Raw genomic sequence first — 23,375 nt, 5'->3', positions numbered from 1 at the left:
TCTTGGTTTTGTGACTTCAATATCAGCAACAACCCCCAGTTTTGTCCCCTTTCTTGAGCATATGTCTCCAGTGGGTATCTAGAGTAGCTCTTCCTCTGCTGGTTCAGTATGTAAGCCTGAATGCTAGACTGCTAATTTATTAGTCTTGGCCCAATTTTTGTTTTTCTTTTCTGCATATTTCTCAACTATATTCCCTTTTGGGGTGTGAGTCATCTACCTTCCCCATCCAACCCTTTTCCATAGGTGAATTATACAGTAGCACAAAACTAAAATATCCATTTTTTGCTCTTTTGATTTTGTAAAACCAAGGTCCCATATTTGAATCTTTCTTTCCTAAGCCATTGTTTCCATCACGCTTAATAAAACATAGTAAAATAAAATGGCCTTTTCTTGAAAGTCTCCATGTTTCCCAGTCCTCTGGCTCTGACTGGTCTCTTGTCTACCTCTTGAAGGACAAGAGCTGTAAAACACTTCCAGGTTTGGGTTTACGAGACCTCCAAGAAGCATTTGTATCTTACCCTCTACTGTCTGCTGGCCTCTGCTCTAATAGTTAATCTGCTGTCCAAAAAGGATTTGATATGCTTGCTGTCCCAAAGGTTCCTAGATAGCACAAACGGTTTGCATGTGACTGCTAACCTAAACTTTGGCAGCTCAATTTTACCCAGCGGTACCACGGAAGAAAGGTCTGCTGCTCTTCTTCCACTAAGATTACAGGCAAAAAAAAAAAAACCCTGTGGAGCAATTCTACTGGGTAACACATGGGGTCACTATGAATCAGAATCAACTGGACAGCAACTAACAACAAGAACATACTGTCCCAACTTCTGTGCTGGAAACTTTGCAACCTTCTGGAAACCTCTGTTTCTGTTGGAGGGGTATAAACAAGGGAAGAATCTGGGTTTGCCTACTTGCCTGCCTTGTGGGGATTGCTGTTCTCCGGTTCCTAAACCAGAGCTTGTAGTTCCCCAAGCCTGCCAACAGCTGCAGGGGGTGAGCACTGGGCTTCCTTTTGGTCACCTTTTGTAGTTTGTACAGGCAAATGCAGACTCTGACTGGTAGTTTCCTCCTAATGCTGTCTTTTGTTTCCTGCAGATCCCAAGTCCCAGTTCCCGAACAGGTTCTTGAGTCCATGTATTGGTATGTATGTGCAAATGAGAGGTGCAGCCCAAATAAAAGTGGTTTTCTCCTCTTGCCACAGTATAGCATTCTGAAGAAACTCAAATCTGAATCCAAAAGTATTAAGAGTAAGGTAGATCTAGACTGAAAGTTATCTAGAGGAAATGCCAGAAAGAAGGGAGCTCTAAGGTGTTAAAAATAATCAAAATGCAAAGAAATTGAAACATAAGGCTTATTCTGAACAGTTATTCTATATGCATATAGGGAAACCATTCTGATTCCAAAAAAAAAAAAAAAGCAAATGGCTAAAGTAGGCTAGTTACAGTTAGGCTTATGAAGGGAAGAGGAGGGAGAAGTATAGAAGATCACCATTGGCTAATGACCTATTGAACTCTATACTCCCCATTTTACTGAGACCACCTGATAATCAGGTTACAAGATGGCCCTGGCCCTACACTCACCTGCAGCCAGGATACCTTTTGACATCTAAATTTAGTAAGCCTTTCTTCAAATAGGAAAAAAAAAAAAGATTAACAATTTACTTTGGGTAAAAAAAAAAAAAAGCTGCTGGCGGGATTAAATTTGGGTCAGGAATTTTTATGTTTAATATTTGCTTTTATGGTTAAGAAAAACCTTAAAATCAAAGTAAGATGTCTGTATTAATTCTCTGACAAAGGTCAATATTGCACAACTTCCTAGAAACTCTCTTCATCCATTTCTCTCTCCAAAGTCTCATTCTCAAGGCAGCAGAGGAGTGAATCTGCTCCCTCTCTTTAAACTGCAGCCTTGCCATCCCTTTCTTCATTCTGTCCTTCCTTCTCTCCTTTCCTGGATCTTTTCCTTTCTTTTGGGAGTTTTGTTTGTGTTTTTCTTCCATGAGCAAAATCAGTAAAGCTTTGCTCTAAAGTACATTTTGACAATACTCATTGATCAGATAAATTGAGCCCTGTAGTTACATAATGGTATTATGTTGGGAAGAATATAGACTTTGGATTTAGAGCCACTTATATGTGAATCCTGCCCCGCACTGATTAGTTGAGTGTGATCTTGGAGAAGGCACTTAATTTCTCTAAGCCTCAGTTCCTCAACTCTGAAAATGAGGATGAGAGTCATATTGCTGGACTGGTGTAAGGATTAAATGAGATACATATTTTCAGGACTTAGTATAATGTCTGGCATTGTACCAGCTTGCATCATGCATGGTGAGCCTGCCATGTTGTAAGCACTCAATGAATGATGGCAATTATATATTAATAAACTTTAGAAGTCTGTTAAAAGCCAAATCCTTAATGATTTCTCTAGCAATAGAAGGTTGTGAAACCTTGGCTTTGATAAGTGTTTCTGCTTTCTGGCATTCACAGGTGTGAAACTCACAGACCAGGGCTCAGGGAGAGGATATCTGGTGACAGAGTAGATACGCTTGTCTAGCTCCTTGAGTGTTTTGTGTTCACACTGTAGCTTATGTCTCAGTTTGGGGTGGAGAGGAAATTAATAATTGTTGTATTTCTATTGTGAACTAAAGACTCAGCTGAGTGCCATATATAAGTGTCATAATTTAATCTGCACAGCAAGCAGTGAAGTATTTATTTCATACTTTATAGCTGAGAAAACCAAGCTTCAGGAAGATTAAGTAGCTTACTCAATTACTACATAGATAGTGTTAAAAATAATCAAAACTCAATGAAATTTGAATATAAGGTTTATTCTGAGCAGTTATTCTATATGTATATAGGGAGACCATTTTGATTCCAGAAAAAGCAAATGGATCAAACAAGCTAGGTGCAATGAGGCTTATAAAGAGAAGAGGAGGGAGAAATATAGAAGACCAACCATTGGCTAATCTTAACATGACTGATTGAACCCTTCCCTCCTCCTTTTACTGAGATCAACGGATATCAGTTTACAAGATGGTCTCTGCCCCTTCATCCAGCTATTTCTTTTTAAATTCAAATTTAGTAAGCTGGCTTCCAACAGGAAAGAAAGGATTTGCAACTTTGGGTAAAAGGAAAGCTGATGACAGATTAATTTTTGGTCAGAGATTTTTTTTTTTAAGTGAATATTTGGTTGTAAAAGAAAACCCCAAAATCAAAGCAAGATATCTGCCATCAATTTCTCTCTTTGAGAGTAGCAATTGATTTTAGGATTAGCATCCCTGTTGTATCAGACTTCAAAACCTGGGGTATTTCTCACAATGTTAAATATACTCATGCCCAGATATAAAGCTCACCTCAATCCTAATATACCTACACTGCTCTGATATTTCACTACTTCACAACCACCCATGTATCATGGTCACTCTTTGCTGTCTGTGTTCTTCACCTCTCCTTCTTCATCTCACCTAAGTAAATGGCGTGAGGTTGTGTACCTTTTATTTCTCAAGGACAAGGACTATTGAATCTAGAGGGACCCAAGTGGTTCCAGCACCGCCACCTACTAACCCCTGGATTCCACTTGAACATCTTGAAACCATATGCTGAGGTGATGGTCCATTCTGTGAACACAATGCTGGTAAGTGAAGGGATGAGGGCACGCTGGTGCATTGCAAAATGCCTCCAAAAGGGAATGCATTAGGCATATGCTTAGTGGATAGTGAAAATCAGAAGAGAGTTATTTCTAGAAATTAATCAATGTACAAGTACTGATTGAGCAACAGGTGTCTATGATAGCTTTTGCCAAGTTCTTTGGGAGATAGAAATTGACGGTCTAGGTCTCTGTATTTTAAGATCAAGGCAGTAAACTGGTAAGATTCAGAAGGTAAGTGCATAGGTGAGAGGTAAGGAAATGAGGAACAGTATTGGCAACTTCAGATATGAGAGGAGACTCAAATTTACCACGAAACATGGGCAGGACTTCAATGCCTGGATAATAAACCCATTGCCAGCAAGTAGATTTTGACTATAGCAACCCTCTAGGACAGAGCAGAACTGCCCCATAGGGTTTCCAAGGCTGAAATCTTTAAGGAAGCAGACTGCAGCATCTTTCTCCCATGGAGTGGCTGATGGGTTCAAACCACTAACGTTTTGTTTAGCAGCCTAGAGCTTTAACCACTGCACACCAGGGCTCCTTGCATGAATAATATAGATGAGAGAATTGTAATTAGAATGAGTTGGCCTGAGCAAAGATTTGGAGGTTGGAATGGACACGGCTTCTATCAAGGCCGTAAAAGACCTAGCAAAGATTAAGTGTCTAAACCCCTGAGACCATTGCCCTGAGAGAATCTTTAAAACTTAAACCAAAAACATCCCCTGAAGTCTTCTTAAAACCAAACAATAGTTTACCGTAACTGGTAGAAAGTGTCTGCCTTGAGCGTTATGTTGTTTAAGAAGTATCTATACAGGATCAGGAAACCCTGGTAGCATAGGGATTAAGAGTTCGACTGCTAACCAAAAGGTTGGCACTTTGAATCCAGCAAGTACTCCTTGGAAATGCTATGGCACAATTCTACTCTGCCCTATAGGATCGCTATGAGTCAGAACCGACTCAACGGCAATGGGTTTGGTTTAGGTTTGTTGTTGTTAGGTGCTGTCGAGTCGGTCCCGACTCATAGCGACCCCATGCACAACAGAACTAAACACTGCCCGGTCCTGAGCCATCCTTACAATTGTTGTTATGCTTGAGCTCATTGTTGCAGCCACTGTGTCAATCCACCTTGTTGAGGGTCTTCCTCTTTTCCACTGACGCTGCACTCTGCCAAGCATGATGTCCTTCTTCAGGGACTGATCCTTCCTGACAACATGTCCAAAGTATGTAAGGCGCAGTCTCACCATCGTTGCCTCTAAGGAGCATTCTGGCTGTACTTCTTCTAAGACAGATTTGTTCGTTCTTTTGGCAGTCCATGGTATATTCAATATTCTTTGCCAACACCACAATTTAAAGGCGTCAGTTCTTCTTCCGTCTTCCTTATTCATTGTCCAGCTTTCACATGCATATGATGAGATTGGAAAAACCGTGGCTTGCGTCTGGTGCACCTTAGTCTTCAAGGTGACATCTTTGCTCTTCAACACTTTAAAGAGGTCTTTTGCAGCAGATTTACCCTTTGCTTTCTCGACTGCTGCTTCCATGGCTGTTGATTGTGGATCCAAGTAAAATGAAATCCTTGACAACTTCAGTCTTTTCTCTGTTTATCACGATGTTGCTCATTGGTCCAGTTGCGAGGATTTTTGTTTTCTTTATCATTTTTTTTTATGTTGAGGTGCAATCCATACTGAAGGCTGTGGTCTTTGATCTTCGTTAGTAAGTGCTTCAAGTCCTCTTCACTTTCAGCAAGCAAGGCTGTGTCACCTGCATAACACAGGTTGTTAATGAGTTTTCCTCCAATCCTGATGTCCTGTTCTTCTTCATATAGTACAGCTTCTCGGATTATTTGCTCAGCATACAGATTGAATGGGTATGGTGAAAGAATACAACCCTGGCGCACACCTTTCCTGACTTTAAACCAATCAGTATCCCCTTGTTCTGTCTGAACAACTGCCTCTTGATCTATGTAAAGGTTCCTCATGAGCACAATTAAGTGTTCTGGAATTCCCATTCTTCCCAGTGTTATCCATAATTTGTTATGTTCCACACAGTCAAACGCCTTTGCATAGTCAAGAAAACACAGGTAAACATCCTTCTGCTATTCTCTGCTTTCAGCCATCATCCATCTGACATCAGCAATGGTACCCCTGGTTCCACGTCCTCTTTTGAAACCAGCCTGAATTTCTGGCAGTTCCCTGTCGATATACTGCTGCAGCCCTTTTTGGATGATCTTCAGCAGAATTTTGCTTGCGTGTGATATTAATGATATTGTTCTATAATTTCCACATTCAGTTGGATCACCTTTCTTGGGAATAGGCATAAATATGGATCTGTTCCAGTCAGCTGGCCAGGAAGCTGTCTTCCATATTTCTTGGCATAGACGAGTGAGCACCTCCAGCGCTGCATCTGTTTGTTGAAACATCTCAATTGATATTCCATCAATTCCTGGGGCCTTGTTTTTCACCAATGCCTTCAGAGCAGCTTGGACTTCTTTGTTCAGTACCATTGGTTCCTGATCATATGCCACCTCTTGAAATGGTTTAACATCGACTAATTCTTTTTGGTATAATGACTCTGTGTATTCCTTCCATCTTTTTGTGATGCTTCCTGTGTCATTTAATATTTTCCCCATAGAATCCTTCACTATTGCAATTTGGGGCTTGAATTTTTTCTTCAGTTCTTTCAGCTTGAGAAACGCTGAGCGTATTCTTCTCTTTTGGTTTTCTATCTCCAGCTCTTTGCACATGTCATCATAGTACTTTGTCTTCTCGAGCGACCCTTTGAAATCTTCTGCTCAGTTCTTTTACTTCATCAATTCTTCCTTTTGCTTTAGCTGCTCGACGTTCGAGAGCAAGTTTCAGAGTCTCCTCCGACATCTGTGTTGGTCTTTTCTTTCTTTCCTGTCTTTTCAATGACCTCTTGCTTTCTTCATGTATGATGTCCTTGATGTCATTCCACAACTCACCGGGTCTTCGGTCACCAGTGTTCAATGCATCAAATCTATTCTTGAGATGGTCTCTAAATTCAGGAGGGGTATACTCAAGGTCATATTTTGGCTCTCGTGGACTTGCTCTGATTTTCTTCAGTTTTGGCTTGAACTTGCATATGAGCAATTGATGGTCTGTTCCACAGTCGGCCCCTGGCCTCGTTCTGACTGATGATATTGAGCTTTTCCATCGTCTTTTTCCATAGATATAGTCAATTTGATTTCTGTGTGTTCCATCTGGCGAGGTCCATGTGTATAGTCACCATTTACGTTGGTGAATGAAGGTATTTGCAATGAGGAAGTCGTTGGTCTTGCAAAATTCTATCATTTGATTCCCAGCATTGTTTCTATCACCAAGGCCATATTTTCGAACTACTGATCCTTCTTCTTTGTTTCCAACTTTTGCTTTAAAATCACCAGTAATTATCGATGCATCTTGATTGCATGTTTGATCAATTTCAGACTGCAGCAGCTGATAGAAATCTATTTCTTCATCTCTGGCCCTAGTGGTTGGTGTGTAAATTTGAATAATAGTCCTATTAACTGGTCTTCCTTGTAGGTGTATGGATATTACCCTGTCACTGACAGTGTTGTACATCAGGATAGACCTTGAAATGTTCTTTTTGACAATGAATGCAACACCATTCCTCTTCGAGTTGTCATTCCCAGCATAGTGGACGATATGATTGTCCGATTCAAAGTGGCCAATACCAGTCCGTTTCAGCTCACTAACGCTTAGGATATTGATGTTTATGCGTTCCATTCATTTTTGACAATTTCTAGTTTTCCTAGATTCATACTTCATACATTCCAGATTCCGATTATTATTGGATGTTTGCAGCTGTTTCTTCTCATTTTGAGTCGCTCCACATCAGCAAATGAAGGGACCGAAAGCTTTACTCCATCCACGTCATTAAGGTCAACTCTACTTTGAGGAGGCAGCTCTTCCCAGTCGTCTTTTGAGTGCCTTCCAACCTGGGGGGTTCATCTTCCAGCACTATATCAATGTTCCGCTGCTATTCATAAGGTTTTCACTGGCTAATGCTTTTCAGAAGTAGACTGTGGGGTCCTTCTTCCTAGTCAGTCTTTGTTTGGAAGCTCAGCTGAAATCTATCCTTCATGGGTGACCCTGCTGGTATCTGAATACCGGTGGCATAGCTTCCAGCATCACAGCAACACAGAAGCCCCCACAATACCACAAACTGACAGACACATGGGAGGTTTTGGTTTAGTTTGGTTTATACGGGACCAAGTGACAACAGCAAGATAGGAACCTTAGGGGGCAGTGATTTTAGTTAATGATGGAAGAACAACTCAGAAAAGGAGGGTGAGAATGATTGCACAACTGAGAGAATGTAATCAGTGTCAATGAATTATACATGTAGAAATGGTTGAATTGGTGTATGCTTTGCTTTGTATATTCTCAAAAACAACAAAATAAAAAAGAATAAATGTCTAAATTAGAGTCAGCAGATGCAAGTTTCCTCCCATAGGTGATGAAGGATCATTAGGAGCTGATCTGCACCCTCCAAAGGGAAAGGTGGACATTGCAGAGGAACATCCCCATGGGCATGTTCTATTCCAAAACTCCACTTGTATGTTAGTTTCAATTTTTAAATCGTATTTATTTTAAAATTGGGCAAGTGATTCATTAATATGAATTCATCATAAACATTTCAAACGTCACACACAAAGCCAAAGCCTCCCTCCACTCTTTTCCATTTTCCCAAAGAGAATCACTGTTGCCAGCTTCTTGACTGGGTTTTCAGCCAAGCTCGCAGAAGCAGATTTAACCTGAAGTCTGCTGGGTGGAATCGCAGTGACACTACCTGTGTGTATTCTCAATGCAGAGAGCTAGATGGTACAGGATAGAGAGGGAGGAGAGCATCCTCTTCCAATTCTGATGCTGTTCAACTCTAAGCACAATTTTAAAACATCCAGTGGTTGTATCTTTATTTCTATACCCCATTTCTGCCTTCCTCATTTCTCAGTCTCACACTTCTCTGAAATGCCTTTGACAGTTTCTTCATCTGCTGTATTTATTTCCAAGTGCCTCAAGCTTTAAATCCTGGCCTTTGCTTTCAGTTCTTCTAAACTCACCATTTTTATTCAATAAAACTTACCTAATTCAGGGTGAAAAGTATCTGATTAAACAATTGACATATGCTGTTGTTGTTAGGTGCCGTCAAGTCAGTTCTGACTCACAGCGACACTATGTACAACAGAACGAAACACTACCCAGTCCGGCGCCACTCTCATGATCGTTGTTGTGCTTGAGCCCATTGTTGCAGTCACTGTGTCAGTCCATCTTGTTGAGGGTCTTCCTCTTTTTTGCTGACCCTCTACTTTGTCAAGCACGATGTCCTTCTCCAGGGATTGATCCCTCCTGAAAATTTGTCCAAAGTATCTAAATCTAAGTTTTGCCATCCTCACTTCTAAGGAGCATTCTGGCTACACTTCTTCCAAGACAGATTTGTTCATCCTTTTGGCAGTCCATGGTGTATTCAACATTTTCCGCCAACATCGTACATAATTTAAAGATGTCAGTTGTCTTTGGTCTTCCTTATGCATTGTCCAGCTTTCACATGCATGTGAAGCTATTGAAAACACCATGGCTTGGGTCAAGTGCACCTTAGTCCTAAAAGTGCCATCTGTGCTTTTTAACACTTTAAAGAGGTCTTTTGTAGCAGATTTGCCCAGTGCAATTTGTAGTTTTATTTCTTGACTGCTGTTTCCACGGGCGTCGATTGTGGATCCAAGTAAAATGCAATTGACAGTAAATGTTTAAAAATATCTCTGCTTTTTATTGAGGGTCTCTGAGTCCTAAGTAACTAGCCAGTGCCTATAAGCCTTCAACGAATATAGGTTGAACAGAACATAAACATTTAGATTTATTTGTATTTTTACACCAAGTGCTTGTTATTGCAAATATATTTTCAACTGTGGACTTTATGGCAGCTTAATAAAGTCAAGCAAAACATTTCAGGTAGTATGAGTGAGTCTTTTTGTGGGTAGGTAGAATGGTCTTTACAGATTTCATTATAATACTTTCGTCTTCTTGAGCCACCCTTTAAAAATCTTTTCACCTCTCTTATTTCATCATTTCTTCCATTCACTTTGGCTACTCTTCGTTCAAGAACAAGTTTCAGAGTCTCTTCTGATATTGCTTTTGGTCTTTTCTTTCTTTCCTGTCTTTTAATGACCCTTTGCTTTCTTCATCTAAGAAGTCCTTGATGTCATCCCACAATTCATCTGGTCTTTGGTGATTACAGTTTGATGTGTCAAATCTATTCTTGAGATGGTTTCTAAGTTCTACCCAAGGTTGTACTTTGGCTCTTGTGTACTTGTTTTAATTTTCTTCAGCTTCAACTTGAACTTGCATATGAGATTTCAAAGGGTGGCTCAAGAAGACAAAGTAAAGTATTACAATGAAATGTAAGAACACGCTCAGCATTTCTCAAGCTGAAAGAAATGAAGAAAAAATTCAAGCCTCAAGTTGTAATAGTGAAGGATTCTATGGGCAAAATATTGAAGGATGAAGGAAGCATCAAAAGAGGGTAGAAGGAATATACAGAGTCATTACTGAAAAGAATTGATCGATGTTCAACCATTTTAGGAGGCAGCATACAATCAAGAACTGTTGGTATTGAAGGAAGAAGTGCAAGCTGCACTTAAGGCATTTGCTAAAGACAAGGCTCCAAGAGTTGACGTAATATCAATTGAGATGTTTCAACAAATGAATGCAACCCTGGAAGCATTCACTCAGCTATGCCAAGAAATTTGGAAGACAGTTACCTGGCCAACCAACTGGAAGAGGTCCATATTTTTGTCCATCCCAAGGAAAAGTGATACAATGGAATGTAGAAATTATTTAACAATATCAGTAATTTCTCACAAAAGTAATATTTTGCTAAACATAATTCAAAAACAGTTGCAGCAGTACATCGACAGGGAACTGCCAGAAGCTCAAGCCAGATTCAGAAGAAGCATGGAAAGAGGAATATCACTGCTGATGTCAAATGGATCATGGCTGAAGGCAGAGAATACCAGAAAGATGTTTACCTGTGTTCTATTGACTATGCAAAAGCATTTTGACTGTGTGGACCATAATAAACTATGGATAACATTGTGAAAAAATGGGAATTCCAGAACACTTAATTGTGCTCATGTGGAACCTGTACATAGACCAAGAGATAGTTGTTCAAACAGAACAAGGGAATACTGTGTGGGTTAAAATCAGGAAAGGAGTGTGTCACGGTTGTATCGTTTCACCATACTTATTCAAACTGTATGCTGGGCAACTAATCCGAGAAACAGGGCTATATGAAGAAGAATGCAGCATCAGGATTGGAGGAGGACTCGTTAACAACCTGCGATATGCAGATGACACAGCCTTGCTTGCTGAAAGTGAAGAGGACTTGAAGCACTTCCTGATGAAAATCAAAGACCACAGCCTTCAGCATGGATCACACCTCAACATAAAACAAAAATCCTGACCACTGGACCAATAAGCAACATCATGATAAACGGAGAAAAGGTTGAAGTTGTCAAGAATGTCATTTTACTTGGATCCACAATCAACACCGATGGAAACAGGAGTCAAGAAATCAAAGGACGTTTTACATTGGGCAAATCTGCTGCAAAAGACCTCTTTAAAGTGTTAAAAAGCAAAGATGTCACCTTGAGGACTAAGGTGTGCCTGACCCAAGCCCTGGTGTTTTCAATCACCTCATATGCGTGTGAAAACTGGGCAATGGATAAGGAAGACCAAAGAATTGATGCCTTTGTATTATGGTGTTGACAAAGAGTATTGAATATACAGTGAACTGCCAGAAGAACGAACAAATCTGTCTTGGAAAAAGTACAGCTAAAATGCTCCTTAGAAGCGAGGATGGCGAGACTCTTCTCATGTACTTTGGACATGTTATCAGGAGGGAACAGTCCCTGGAGAAGGACATCATGCTTGGTAAAGTAGAAGGTCAGTGAAAAAGAAGAAGACCTTCAACAAGATGGATTGACACAGTGCCTGCAAAATGAGTTCAAGCATATCAATGACTGTGAGAATGGCACAAGACCGGGCAGTGTTTTGTTCTGTTGTACAACAATATGTAGAATGGGCACAATAGTCCCTGGGTGGCACAGATGATTAAGTTCTTGGCTACTAACCAAAAGGTTGGTGGTTCAAATCCACTCAGAGGTACCTTGGAAGAAAGATCTGGTGTTCCATTCCAAAAAATCAGGCATTGAAAACTCTATGGAACACAGTTCTATTCTGACACACGTAGGGTATGTCAGAATTTACTTGATTGCAACTGTTTTTTGTTGTCATTGTTGGTTTGTTTAGAGTGGGTATAGGCAGTAGCTTGGCTTAGAACCAAATCCCCCAAGTTGCTCTTTTTCACAGCTTCTCTCTGTCCCCCATTTCTGAACCCAAAAATGCCTTTGAAATGTTGCAAATTTAGTGTGATTTTGGTGGTTGAAAGTAGTAATAGGGTTTCTAGCAATGTGGGGACTGAAGCTGGAAGAACCCCTGAGGAAACTCTGTATAATTACGGGTCTTGTATCAAATCATCCCTTGTAATGAACTGTTTTAAAGCAGAGTTATGATAATAATTGAAAGGCCACAGATCCTTAACTCAGCCGTTTATAGGTTAGACAGTTTCCTCCATGCTCTTTCCCATCCAGCTGGGTATATTTTCCCCTTCCTCATGCCCAAAGTAGGCAGCTGACTTATTTACTTATATGACCTTTGGTTCCTGATGGGCCAGGTTTGTCTTCTTTAAAGCATAAGGCAGAGAACGTGGAGGAACCATCAAAAAAAGGCAGTTTGATGACAGTGATGATGCTGATCTTGACTTCCTGTGCCAGGATAAGTGGGAGAAGATGTTAAGCACTCAGCACGCAACTGTGGAGGTCTTTGAACACATCAACTTGATGACCCTGGACATACTCTTGAAATGTGCTTTCACCCAGGAGACCAACTGCCAGATAAACGGGTTAGTGACAGGAGAACAAAAAAGATACTTGTGAACCATTATTGAAGTCACTTATTAACACATTGTCTCAACTCTCTCTTCTAGCACCAATGACCCTTATGTAAAAGCAGTGTTTGAACTCGGCAAAATCATCTTTTACCGCATGTACAGCTTCTTGCATCACCATGACAGAATTTTCAATTTCAGCCCTGAGGGCCACCGATTCCAGAAGTTAAACCAAGTGCTACATCAGTATACAGGTATTTCTTGGATTTGGGCTGCCCAAGTCCACACACTGTCACGGTCATAGTGTGTCTGTCTAGAGGGTTAGGCCTCCATGTGAAAAAAGAAATAATTGTTGTTTTTAATTGAGCTTTTATATGGACACTGCTCAAATGAAAGACAACTTGAGTCCTTTGGAAGAGGACGCTGCATCCAGGGTAGTAGTTAATCTTATCAGAACTTTTCTATATATTATAAAGTTTTGTTATCCACAATTGTTATTGATAGAAATATGATAAGTGGGCATTTAAGATTTCAAAACATGCATGACATAGGGCTTTTTGCACAGTGATTGAGGTAATAATGACAACATGGAATGAATAAGGGGACAGAGTAAACATGAAGGTGAATTTCAAAAGAACCTTGATTCAAAAATAGATTTAGCAAAACATAAACATAAAAATTGAAATAGATTAAGCTTTCCAAGCAATTCAACATTACTTTTCATGAATGCCATGATACATCCAGAGTCATCATTATTTATTAAAAAGCTCATCTATTCCAGTGATTTGAAATACTGTCTTTATCATATTCTAAATTGGCATATGTACTTGAATCTGTTTCTGGACTTTCTATTCTATCCATTGGTCTATCTATTCGTGTACTCAAATCACACTGCTTTAATTATAGAGACTTTGTAGTATGTTTTAATATACTACAGAGCTTGTTCTTTCCATTGTTTTCTTAACTATTTTACATATTTATTTTTCCATATGAACCTTAGTATCAACTTGTCTAGCTCCAGAAGAAAGTGTTTGGTATTTTTATTGGGAATACATTAACTTTATAAATTAACCTGGGAGAAACTGACATCTTGTTGATGCTGAGACATCCTATCCAAGAGCAAGGGTTATCTTTCATATACTCAAGTTTATTTTTGAATCTTTCAGGGTTTTTTTAGAAAATTTTCCTCATATAAGTATTATACATTAATTAAGTTTATTCCTATATACTTTATCTTTTTTTGTTGTTGTTACTGTTGTAAATTGGGCTTTGTCTTCCATTAGATCTTCTAACTGTTTATTGTGCATACAAAATCTAATAATATTTGCATGGTAAAAGAGTTCGGCAAGGTAACAGAATATAAAATTATTGTTTGAGGTAGTTCTGTTATTAATTCTCTAGGGTTTTCCAGGTATACTGTCGTGTCATCTGCAAATAAAGATGGTTTTACTTCTTTTCTAATTCATATGTTTCTAATTGTTCTCTCTTGTCTAATTGCATTGGCTAATACCTCCAGTAAAAGATTAACTAGAAATAGAAATCGTGGACAGCCTTGCCTTGTTATTGCCCTTAGTGAAAATATCTGGAATTTCCCCCCTTTAAGTAAAACAATGGGTTTGAACTGAGGTGTAAATGAATAAAGAAATGTTGTTGTTGTTGTTAGGTGCGGTCGAGTCAGTTCTGACTCATAGCAACCCTATGCACAACAGAACGAAACACTGCCCGGTCCTGAATAAATAAATGGATAGGTAAATTTACATTTATATAATATCATGTTCAGGAAGTATCCAACTGTATGAGTTACGTATTTCTAAAAAATAAAATAAACCACTTGCAAAACCTAGTAGCTTAAAACAACCATTTTATTTGTTATAATTCTGTGAGTTGGCTGGGCAGGGATCACCTGGGACAGCTAATTTCTTCTTCATACAGTGTTAACTGGAATGATTTACTTGGTCACAGTTTGGGCTGGAGGTTTAAGATGGCCTCACTCACATTTTTTATTCCTCAGCTGGGACAGTTGGAATGCTGGGTTCTTTCTCTTTCTTCTTATGGCCTGTCTCTATGTGCCCTCCCTCCACCTCCTACCCCCACCGTCCCGCAGAATAGCCTGGACTTCTTTAGATAATGGCTCAGGACTCTAGGCAAAAAAGGAAAGTCCAAGTCTTCTTAAGGCCTAGGTTCAGAAGTCTCAGAATATCACTTATGCTATATTCTCTTGGTCTGAAAAAGTCATAAGACCTTCAAAGATGTGGAGAAATAGGCTCCACTTCCTGGTGGGAAGAATGAAAACATCACATTGTAAAGGACCTAGGACACAGGAAGGCACAATTTATTGAGAATATTATTGTAAGAATCAACCTCACTATTTGTCTCTATTTTCTTTAGTGTTTTCATTAGAACTGGATATTGAATTTTGTCAAAGGCTTTTTCAGCATCATTGAAAAGAATCCTGGTTTTCCTCCTCAGACTTGTTAATACAGTGTATTATATTAACCGAGTTCCTAATATTGAGCCTCCTTTGCATCCCCGCTTGGTCATGGTTTATTTTCTTAATGTGAGTTTAGAAACTATGCATTAATATTTTATTTATGATTTTGCATAATATTCCTAAGTGATATTGGTCTGCTATTTTATCTTTTCTCTCTCTCTCTTTATTCAGACTTATATACCAGTGGTACACTTGCTTTATAAAAAAATTGGAATGTTTTATTTCCTGTGCTATGAAACAGTTCAGGTAGCATTGGACTATGTAGTCTCGAAGGTTTGGTAGACTCGCCCTTTGAAATCACCTAGGTCTGGTGCTTTTTTGGGGGAGTAGGGGATAAAATTACCTTATATCTTTCTCCATTTCTTCTATGGAAATTTGAAGTTTGTTTAAGTTTTCTATCGTTGCTGGGGCTAGTTTTGGCATATTGAATTTTCCTAGGAAATTATCCATTTCATTTAGGTTTAAAATTTGTTTGCATAGAAGTTGACTTTAAAAAAAAATTCTCTGTATTGATGTTTTTCCCATGTCATTTCTTATTTTGTATATTTTTGTGCTTTGTTCCTTTCATTCCTTTTTTAAATTAGGTAGTATTTTGTCTACTATTGAAGAACCAGGATTTTGATTTATTGGTTTAGTCTAGTGTTTTTCTATTCTTTAACTTATTAATTTTTGTTATTTTTTTTTCTGCCTTGTGCTTTATTTGGCTTATTTTGTTGTTGTTGTTCTCTAGTATCTTAGGGTTTAATGTATTTATTTTCATTTTTACTGCTATATGTGTTTAAGGCTATGAATTTTCCCTTGGTCACTGATTAAAAATATCCCATATATTTTGATAAATAATCTTTTCATTATCATTTTTTCAGAAATTATGTGATTTATGCTTGTATTCTCCTTTCACCCAAGAATTGTTTGATAGAAGATTTATGAATTTCTAGGTTTAAGAGCTTTTTGGTTTTGAATTTTTTTAATTTCTAGTTTTATCTCCTTATGATTAGAGTATTATTTGTAATATTTCTCCTCTGTGGAACTTATTAATGTTTTCCTCAGTTTAATATATGATTGACTTTTGTTGAGAAGAAGGTTTATTCTCTATGGTGCTTGATTTTTCTCCCCATATGCTCTACCTTATTGATTACTTTGTTTAGGTCTTCAATATACTTACTTACTTTTGTTCACTTTAACTGTCTTGTATTGAGAGTCATATGTTAAAGGCTCCTTTTGTTAGTGTGATTATGCCTGATCCTCCTTTCATCTCCTGTAGTTTCTGCTTTAAATGGATGCTGCTGTGTTTTTTGGTGTGTATATATTTATAACTATTATATATTGTGTAATTGTGGCTTTTAGCTTTAAAAAGTGACCTTGTTTGTCTCATTGAATACTCTTTTTGCTTGAATTCTGCTTTTTCTGATATAAAGATTGCAACCCTTGCTTTCTTATCAATTCCATTCGCCTAGGATAACTTTACCCATTTTCTTTATTTTTAGCCATTTTGAATTACTTTGTTTTAGGTGTGTCTCTTACATGCAGCATATAGGTGGGTTTCCCTTTATGGGTCAAAAGGAGAATCTTTTTATTTTGATAAGTGAGACATTCCCATTCCCAGTTTTTGAAATGACTGTTATATTTGGTCTCAGTGATTTCATAGTATTGTTTTATGATTACTGTGTTTCTTTATGTGATATGTCTTCTTTGCTTTTTTCAGTATAATGTCTTTTGATATTTAAGGTTTATATTTTTGTTCTATGGGTACCATAGTATTTAGTTCTTTTGTGGGCTCATTAATCCCCCCTTTCCTTATTTAAAATGTTACTGTCATGTCAGTTTTAAATTGTGTCCTTTGGTTCCCACTTATTACCTATAGAATTAAGGAGCCCAGTGGTGCAGTAGTTAAGAGCTCAGCTGCTAATGGAGCCTCCTAGCCTCTCTATGAGAGAAAGATGCAGTAGTCCACTCCCAGGAAATCCAAGGGGCAGTTCTACTCTGTCAGCAATTTTATTCTACTTTTCTCTTTATTTCTCCCTATTTTTAGTTGAATTTACCTTTACTTTTAATGTTTATGTATTATTCTTCCACCCAGGTTCCTGTTCTTAGATCTAGAATTAAATCTGTTAAATGCCCACTTCAGTTCTTTTAATGAAGCTTTTCTAGTAATCTCTTGGTTAGATGAAGCTCATTCTCTACAGATTCCTCAGGAAGGGCTCGTGAGCACAGTTCTTGCAAGTTTAAAAATGTTTTTATATAGCTTTGATACTTGCAGGATAGTTTGGTTGGCTATAAATTTTTAACTTACACATTTTTTTCCTTGAGTTTCTTGAAAATATGCTCTGGTGTTACCTTGGTTTTTTTATTGTTCTTGAGGATTATGATGCTAGCCTAATTTTCTTACCCTTGAAAATTATTTGGTCTTTTTGCCTGATGACTCCGAGGAGTTTTTTTTTTTTTTTTTTTTTGCTGTCTTTAATGTCTAATGCTTTTACTAGGATATATTTTAGAGTTGGTCATTCTGTTTCAGTTTTTCCAGGCATAGGGCAGGCCTTTCAATATGTATATTTAAGTTTCTTATTTCCAGAAAGTTTTCTTGGATTATGATTTTAAATATTCATTCTGATTCGCATTTTTGTTCTGTGTTTTATTTCAGGCCCTTCGATTATGCATGTGTTGGAATTTCTTTGCCTGTTTTACATTTTACCCAATTTCATTTGATAACTTTTCCATGAAAATAAGGTATTTAGACTGAGGAAGAAATGAACGATTGATCACTTGCATCTAAATTTGAAATCACCTGTGTTATATTGTCTACCTAGTCATCTAAATAAAGGAACCCTGGTTGTGCAGTGGTTAAGCACTCGGCTGCTAACCAAACGGTCAGCGGTTCGAACGCACCACCTGCTCTGCAGGAGAAAGATGTTGCAGTCTGTTTCCATAAAGATTACAGCCTTGGAAACCCTATGGAGCAGTTCTAAGTCCTATAGGGTTGTTATCATTCGGGATCGACCCTATAGCAATGGATTTAGTAACATAAACTATGTTTTTTGTCTCCTGTGTTTCTCTTTGGAGCTTTGATCACAGGGTAACCATTTGATGGGAAAATAAATACCTGTAAAAATTTCATCGATTTAAATATAATGTACCCACTCCAACCTTAGGAAATTAGGCAAAATCTGAAGCTATTCGTGGGCCAAGGTTTGCCATTTATTTGACTTTATTGACTTTGCTGTCACTTTGGTAATGGGGAACTGTTATTCTACCCCAGAAAAGATAGTCCAGGACAGAAAGAAATCTCTCCAGGATGAGAAGAAGCAGGATAATACTCAGAAGAGGAAGTACCAGGACTTTCTGGATATTGTCCTTTCTGCCCAGGTAAATCTGCCAAATTTTTGAGCTTCCTCAAATAGCTAATTAATTATGTAGGTGTGTGGTTCAGTAGGAGTGTGGTGGGGAGATGCGGCAAAATTGATTGACTAAATTTAACAATAATTTGAATTGATGAATTGGATCCATGTGGTTTTGGGGAAAGACAGAATTCTGCAATTCTATCACTGGAAAGAATCAGATAAGACTAAATTTTTATTTGATAGGATTTAGGTATGTCAAGGTAGATCAGAGAAACACAGGAAACTGGGTGACAGTATAAGCTGGTATAATGATGAGGATGAGGCACTGAAAAATCTAGATAAATCTGGAAGGCTGAAGAGCTTTTTAAGGCCTGATGATTGAGGGTGACTCTTTGCAAGGCCTGAATTTCTTATCCAACCTTGGTTTTCTTTATGCCCTAGCTATCGTTGTGGCTCATACAGTATATTTGTTGAACTGAATTAAAGTTGAAACTCCTATCTGAAACCCTAATTTTCTTTAAGACCACTATTTTGGTTGGAACTCCAAACATCTATAAACTGACATTGCAGAAAACTATCTCTACTGTATTTTCTAGGCTGAAAATGAAGACAGCTTCTCAGACACTGACTTATTGTCTGAGGTGAACACATTCATATTGTCAGGGCATGACACCACAGCAGGGGGCATCTCCTGGCTCCTCTACTGCCTGGCTCTGAACCCTGAGCACCAGCAGAGATGCCGAGAGGAAATCAGGGACATCCTGGGGGATGGGTCTTCCATCATCTGGTAAGATCTACATCCCTAAACATTTCAGCCCAGTCTTCTCCTGAGATTTTGCTTTATTCTTTCTTCTGGTACCTTGTGTATTAAGTTTTAAGTTTGACCCAAAGGGAGTCTGTGGGTGTCTTGAATGGTCTGTCAGGTGCAGCATGTGGAAGTAAAACTCACATAGGAAGGCCAGGAAACAAATCAAATTTAATACTTATAGGTCCAGAGTGGAAACTACAGCACATCTCAGTGCAGGGCCACACAGAAGGTTGTACCCCAGTACAAGGCAACAAGTTGGAATTGTAGGAGAGAGCTCATGTATAGCATTCATGGTGAGGTCTCAGGGTTAGTGCATGGTAGTCTTATTGGTTAGTTTAAAACATTTTTCATGCATTAGTGCAGGAAAAGGGAGAAATTATAATTATGGGCATCCATATGAGGCATAGCCAGGAGGGGCAAGGAGTAACTGTGGCCATTGAGAGACTGAGTTACAAGATGACAACGAGTTCTCTATCATTGGAAATCGTATGGGGCATGGTTGGGAGGATTAGTTAGAGACTACAACTGTTGAGAGACTGTGTGACAAGATAGTATTGGATATGTCAAAAACTGGGTGAAAGGGAAACTAGAAGGAATTAATGGATGCTGAGGCAACAAACGGTGTAAGTCACAGATTGGCCTTATGACATTGGTAACCATAGAACGTCAAGACATATATAAGTGAAAGCAGAAGTATCCAGTTTTTCAAGAGAGCCCAATATCCCTTTGTCTTTTGCTAAAGAAGTTCACCCATCCATAAATGACCTATTTCATTGTTTTTCTAATCAGTGGTGTGTAGATGACCATTTTTTTTCTTTCACCCAGGGTCTGGTGCATTGCAAATGGGGGCTTGATCCTGAGGCTTCCATTTAAAATTTGAGTGGGGTTTGGTTCAAGTGGGACTTCTCTTCTGAGAGACCCAAATGAGCAGCTCCATCCGTGTGGACATCCTACCCTGACACCTGCTACCAACTTCAGTTATCAGGACTGGCTTTGGATTTGGTGTGTGCGTGCGTGTGTATGTGTGCGTGTGTGTTAGGTGAAAGTTTACATGCAAATTAGTTTTTCATTCAAAAATTTTTTATACAAAGTGTTTTGTGACATTAGTTGCGATCCCTGCAATGTGTCAGCACTCTCTGCCTTTCCCTTTCCACCCTGGGTTCTCAGTGTCCATTCATTCAGTTTTCCTGTTCCTTCCTGGCTTCTCATCTTTGCTTTTGGGCAGGTGTTGCCCATTTGGTCTCATATATTAGATTGAACTAAGAAGCACGTTCCTCACACATGTTATTGTTTTAAAGCCCTGTCTAATCTTTAGCTGAAAAGTGGACTTTGGGAGTGGCTTCGGTTCTGAGTTAGCAGGGTGTCCGGGGGCCATAGCCTCAGGGGTTCCTCCAGTCTCTGTCAGACCAGTAAGTCTGGTTGTTTTTTGTGAATTTGAATTTTGTTCTGCATTTTTCTCCCACTCTGCCTGGGACCCTCTGTTATGATCTCTATCAGATCCATCAGTGACGGTGGCCAGGTACCATCTAGTTCTTCTGGGCTCAGTCTGGTGGAGGCTGTGGTTCATGTGGTCCATTAGTCCTTTGGATTTATATTTTCCTTGTGTCTTTAGTTTTCTTCATTCTCCTTTGCTCTGAATGTGCTGGAACCAATAGATGTATCTTACATGGCTGCTTGCAAGCTTTTAATACCCCAGACACTACTCACCAAAGTAGGATGTAGGACATTTTCATTATAAAGTATGTTATGTCAGTTGACCTAGATGTCCTCCGAGACCATAGTCCCCAGCCCTCAGCCCTAGTAACTCAGTCCCTCAAGGTGTTTGGATGTGTTTAGGAAGTTTCTATGACTTTGCTTTGGTCATGATGTGGTGAATTCCCTCATATTGTGTGTTGTCTTTCCCTTCACCAAAGTTAACACTTTCTACTGTGTACTTAGTGATTTCCCTTCCCGAATCTCCTCCCTAGTAGCCATCAAAGTTTTTTTTTTTCTGTGTGTAAACCTTTTCTTGTTTTTTTTTTTTAAGTAGTTTCATATAATATTTATCCTTTTGTGGTTGACTTACTTCACTCAGCATAATGCACTCCAGGTTCATCCATACTGTGAGATGCTATGAGGATTCATCATTGCCCTTTATTGTTGTGTAATATTCCATTGTTTGTGTGTACCATAATTTGTTTATCCATTCATCTGTTGATGGACATCGAGGTTGTTTCCATCTTTTTGCTATTGTGAATAATGCTGCAGTGATCCTTGGTGTGCACGTGTCTATTCGTGTGACAGCTCTTATTTTTCTAGGTTATATTCCTAGGATTGGGATTGCTGAATCATGTGGTATTTCTATTTCTAGCTTTTTAAGGAGGTACCTTATCCATTTCCATAGTGGTTGTAGCATTTTACATTCCTACCAGCAGTGCATAAGAGTTCAAATCTCCCTGCAACCTCTCCAACATTTGTTATTTTCTGTTTTTTTGATTAGCGTGTAATGTTGGGGTGAGATGTTATCTCATTGTAGTTTTGACTTGCATTTCTCTAATGGCTAGTGGGACCCCTGGTGGTGCAGTGGATAAGAGACCAACTGACTGCTAACCATAAGGTTAAAAGTTCAAATCCACCAGCTGCTCCTTGGAAACCCTATGGGGCAGTTCTACTCTGTCTTATAGGGTCACTATGAGTTGAAATCGACTTGACGGCAACTGGTTTTGGTTTAATGGCTGATGATGGCTAACATTTCCTCATGCATCTGTTAGCCACCTGAATATCTTCTTTGGTGAAGTGTCTGTTCATATTCTTGGTGCATTTTTTAATTGGATTATTTGTGTTTTTATTGTTGCAGTGTTGAAGTATTCTATAGATTTTAGAGATTAGACCCTCGTTGGATATGTCATAGCCAAAAATCTTCTCCTATTCTGAAGGTTTTCTTTCTATTCTTTGGATGAAGTCTTTTGATGAGCACAAGTGTTTACTTTTTAGGAGCTCTGAAGTTATCTAGTTCATCCTCTGGTGTTTGTGGATCTTTAGTTATGGTCTGTATTGTATTTATGCCATGTATTAGGGCCTCAAGTGTTGTACATAATTTTTTTTCCATGATCTTTACCATTTTAAGTTTTATATTTAGGTCTTTGATCCATTTTGAGTTAGTTTTTGTGTATGGTGTGAAGTATGGGTCATGTTTCATTTTTCTACAGATGGACATCTGGTTTTGCATGCACCATTTGATAAAAAGACTGTCTTTTCCCCATTTAATGCACTTTGGTCCCTCGTCAAAGATCACAGACCACAGGTGGATGGATTTACCTCTGGGTTCTTCATTCTCTTCTATGGTCTATGTGTCTGTTGTCACACCAGTACCAGGCTGTTTTGAGAACCATGGCTGTATAGTAGGTTTTCAGATCAGGTAGTGTGAGGCCTCCCACTTTGCTCTTTTTCTTCAGTAATGCTTTGCCTATCCTGGGCCTCTTTCCTTTCCATATAAAGTTGGTGATTAGTTTTTCCATATCATTAGAGAATGCTGTTGGTATTTGGATCGAGATTGCATTATATCTGTAGATCACTTTGGGTAGGATTGACATTTTCACAATGTTGAGTCTTCCTATCCATGAGCATGGTGTATTTTTCCATTTACTTAGGTCTTGTTTGGTTTCTTGCAATACTGTTTTGTAGTTTTCTTTGTATAGGTCTTTTATGTCCCTGTTTAGATTTATTCCTAAGCATTTTATCTTTTTAGGGGCTATGATAAATGGTATCATTTTCCTGACTTCCTTTTAGAAGTTCTTATTGTTGTTTCTAGGAATCCAACTTGTTTTTGTATGTTGATCTTATATCCTACTACTCTGATGAATCTTTCTGTCAGTTCCAGTAGTTTTCTTGTAAAATCTTTGGGGTTCTCTATGTATAGGATCATATCATATATGAATAGAGATTGCTTTACTTCTTCTTTTCCAATTTGAATGCCCTTTATTTCTTTTCTTGTCTTATAGCTCTAGCTAGGAATTCCAGCACAATATTAAATAGGAATGGTAGTAAAAGCATCCTTGTTTTGTTTCCATTCTCAGGGGGAAATGCTTTCAGCCTCTCTATGTTTAGAATGATGTTGGCTGTTGGTTTTGTATAGATGCTGTCATGGATTGAACTATGTCCC

General features: G+C 38.6%; 1 protein-coding gene across 1 annotated transcript in view; it reads left to right on the top strand.

The window, feature by feature from the left end:
• LOC100672903 (cytochrome P450 4X1) overlaps window positions 1-23,375 on the top strand; it is a 58,310-nt gene that overhangs the window by 17,204 nt on the left and 17,731 nt on the right. The window contains exons 3-8 of the mRNA XM_003411193.1: window positions 1,093-1,137; window positions 3,497-3,624; window positions 12,488-12,615; window positions 12,700-12,854; window positions 18,345-18,451; window positions 19,023-19,213. Coding sequence (XP_003411241.1) covers window positions 1,093-1,137; window positions 3,497-3,624; window positions 12,488-12,615; window positions 12,700-12,854; window positions 18,345-18,451; window positions 19,023-19,213 — 754 coding nt within the window. The remainder of the gene's footprint in view (window positions 1-1,092; window positions 1,138-3,496; window positions 3,625-12,487; window positions 12,616-12,699; window positions 12,855-18,344; window positions 18,452-19,022; window positions 19,214-23,375) is intronic.

Source organism: Loxodonta africana, chromosome 3 (assembly GCF_030014295.1).
Source record: "Loxodonta africana isolate mLoxAfr1 chromosome 3, mLoxAfr1.hap2, whole genome shotgun sequence".
NCBI lineage: Eukaryota > Metazoa > Chordata > Mammalia > Proboscidea > Elephantidae > Loxodonta > Loxodonta africana.
This window is presented reverse-complemented; position numbering and strand designations above follow the sequence as displayed.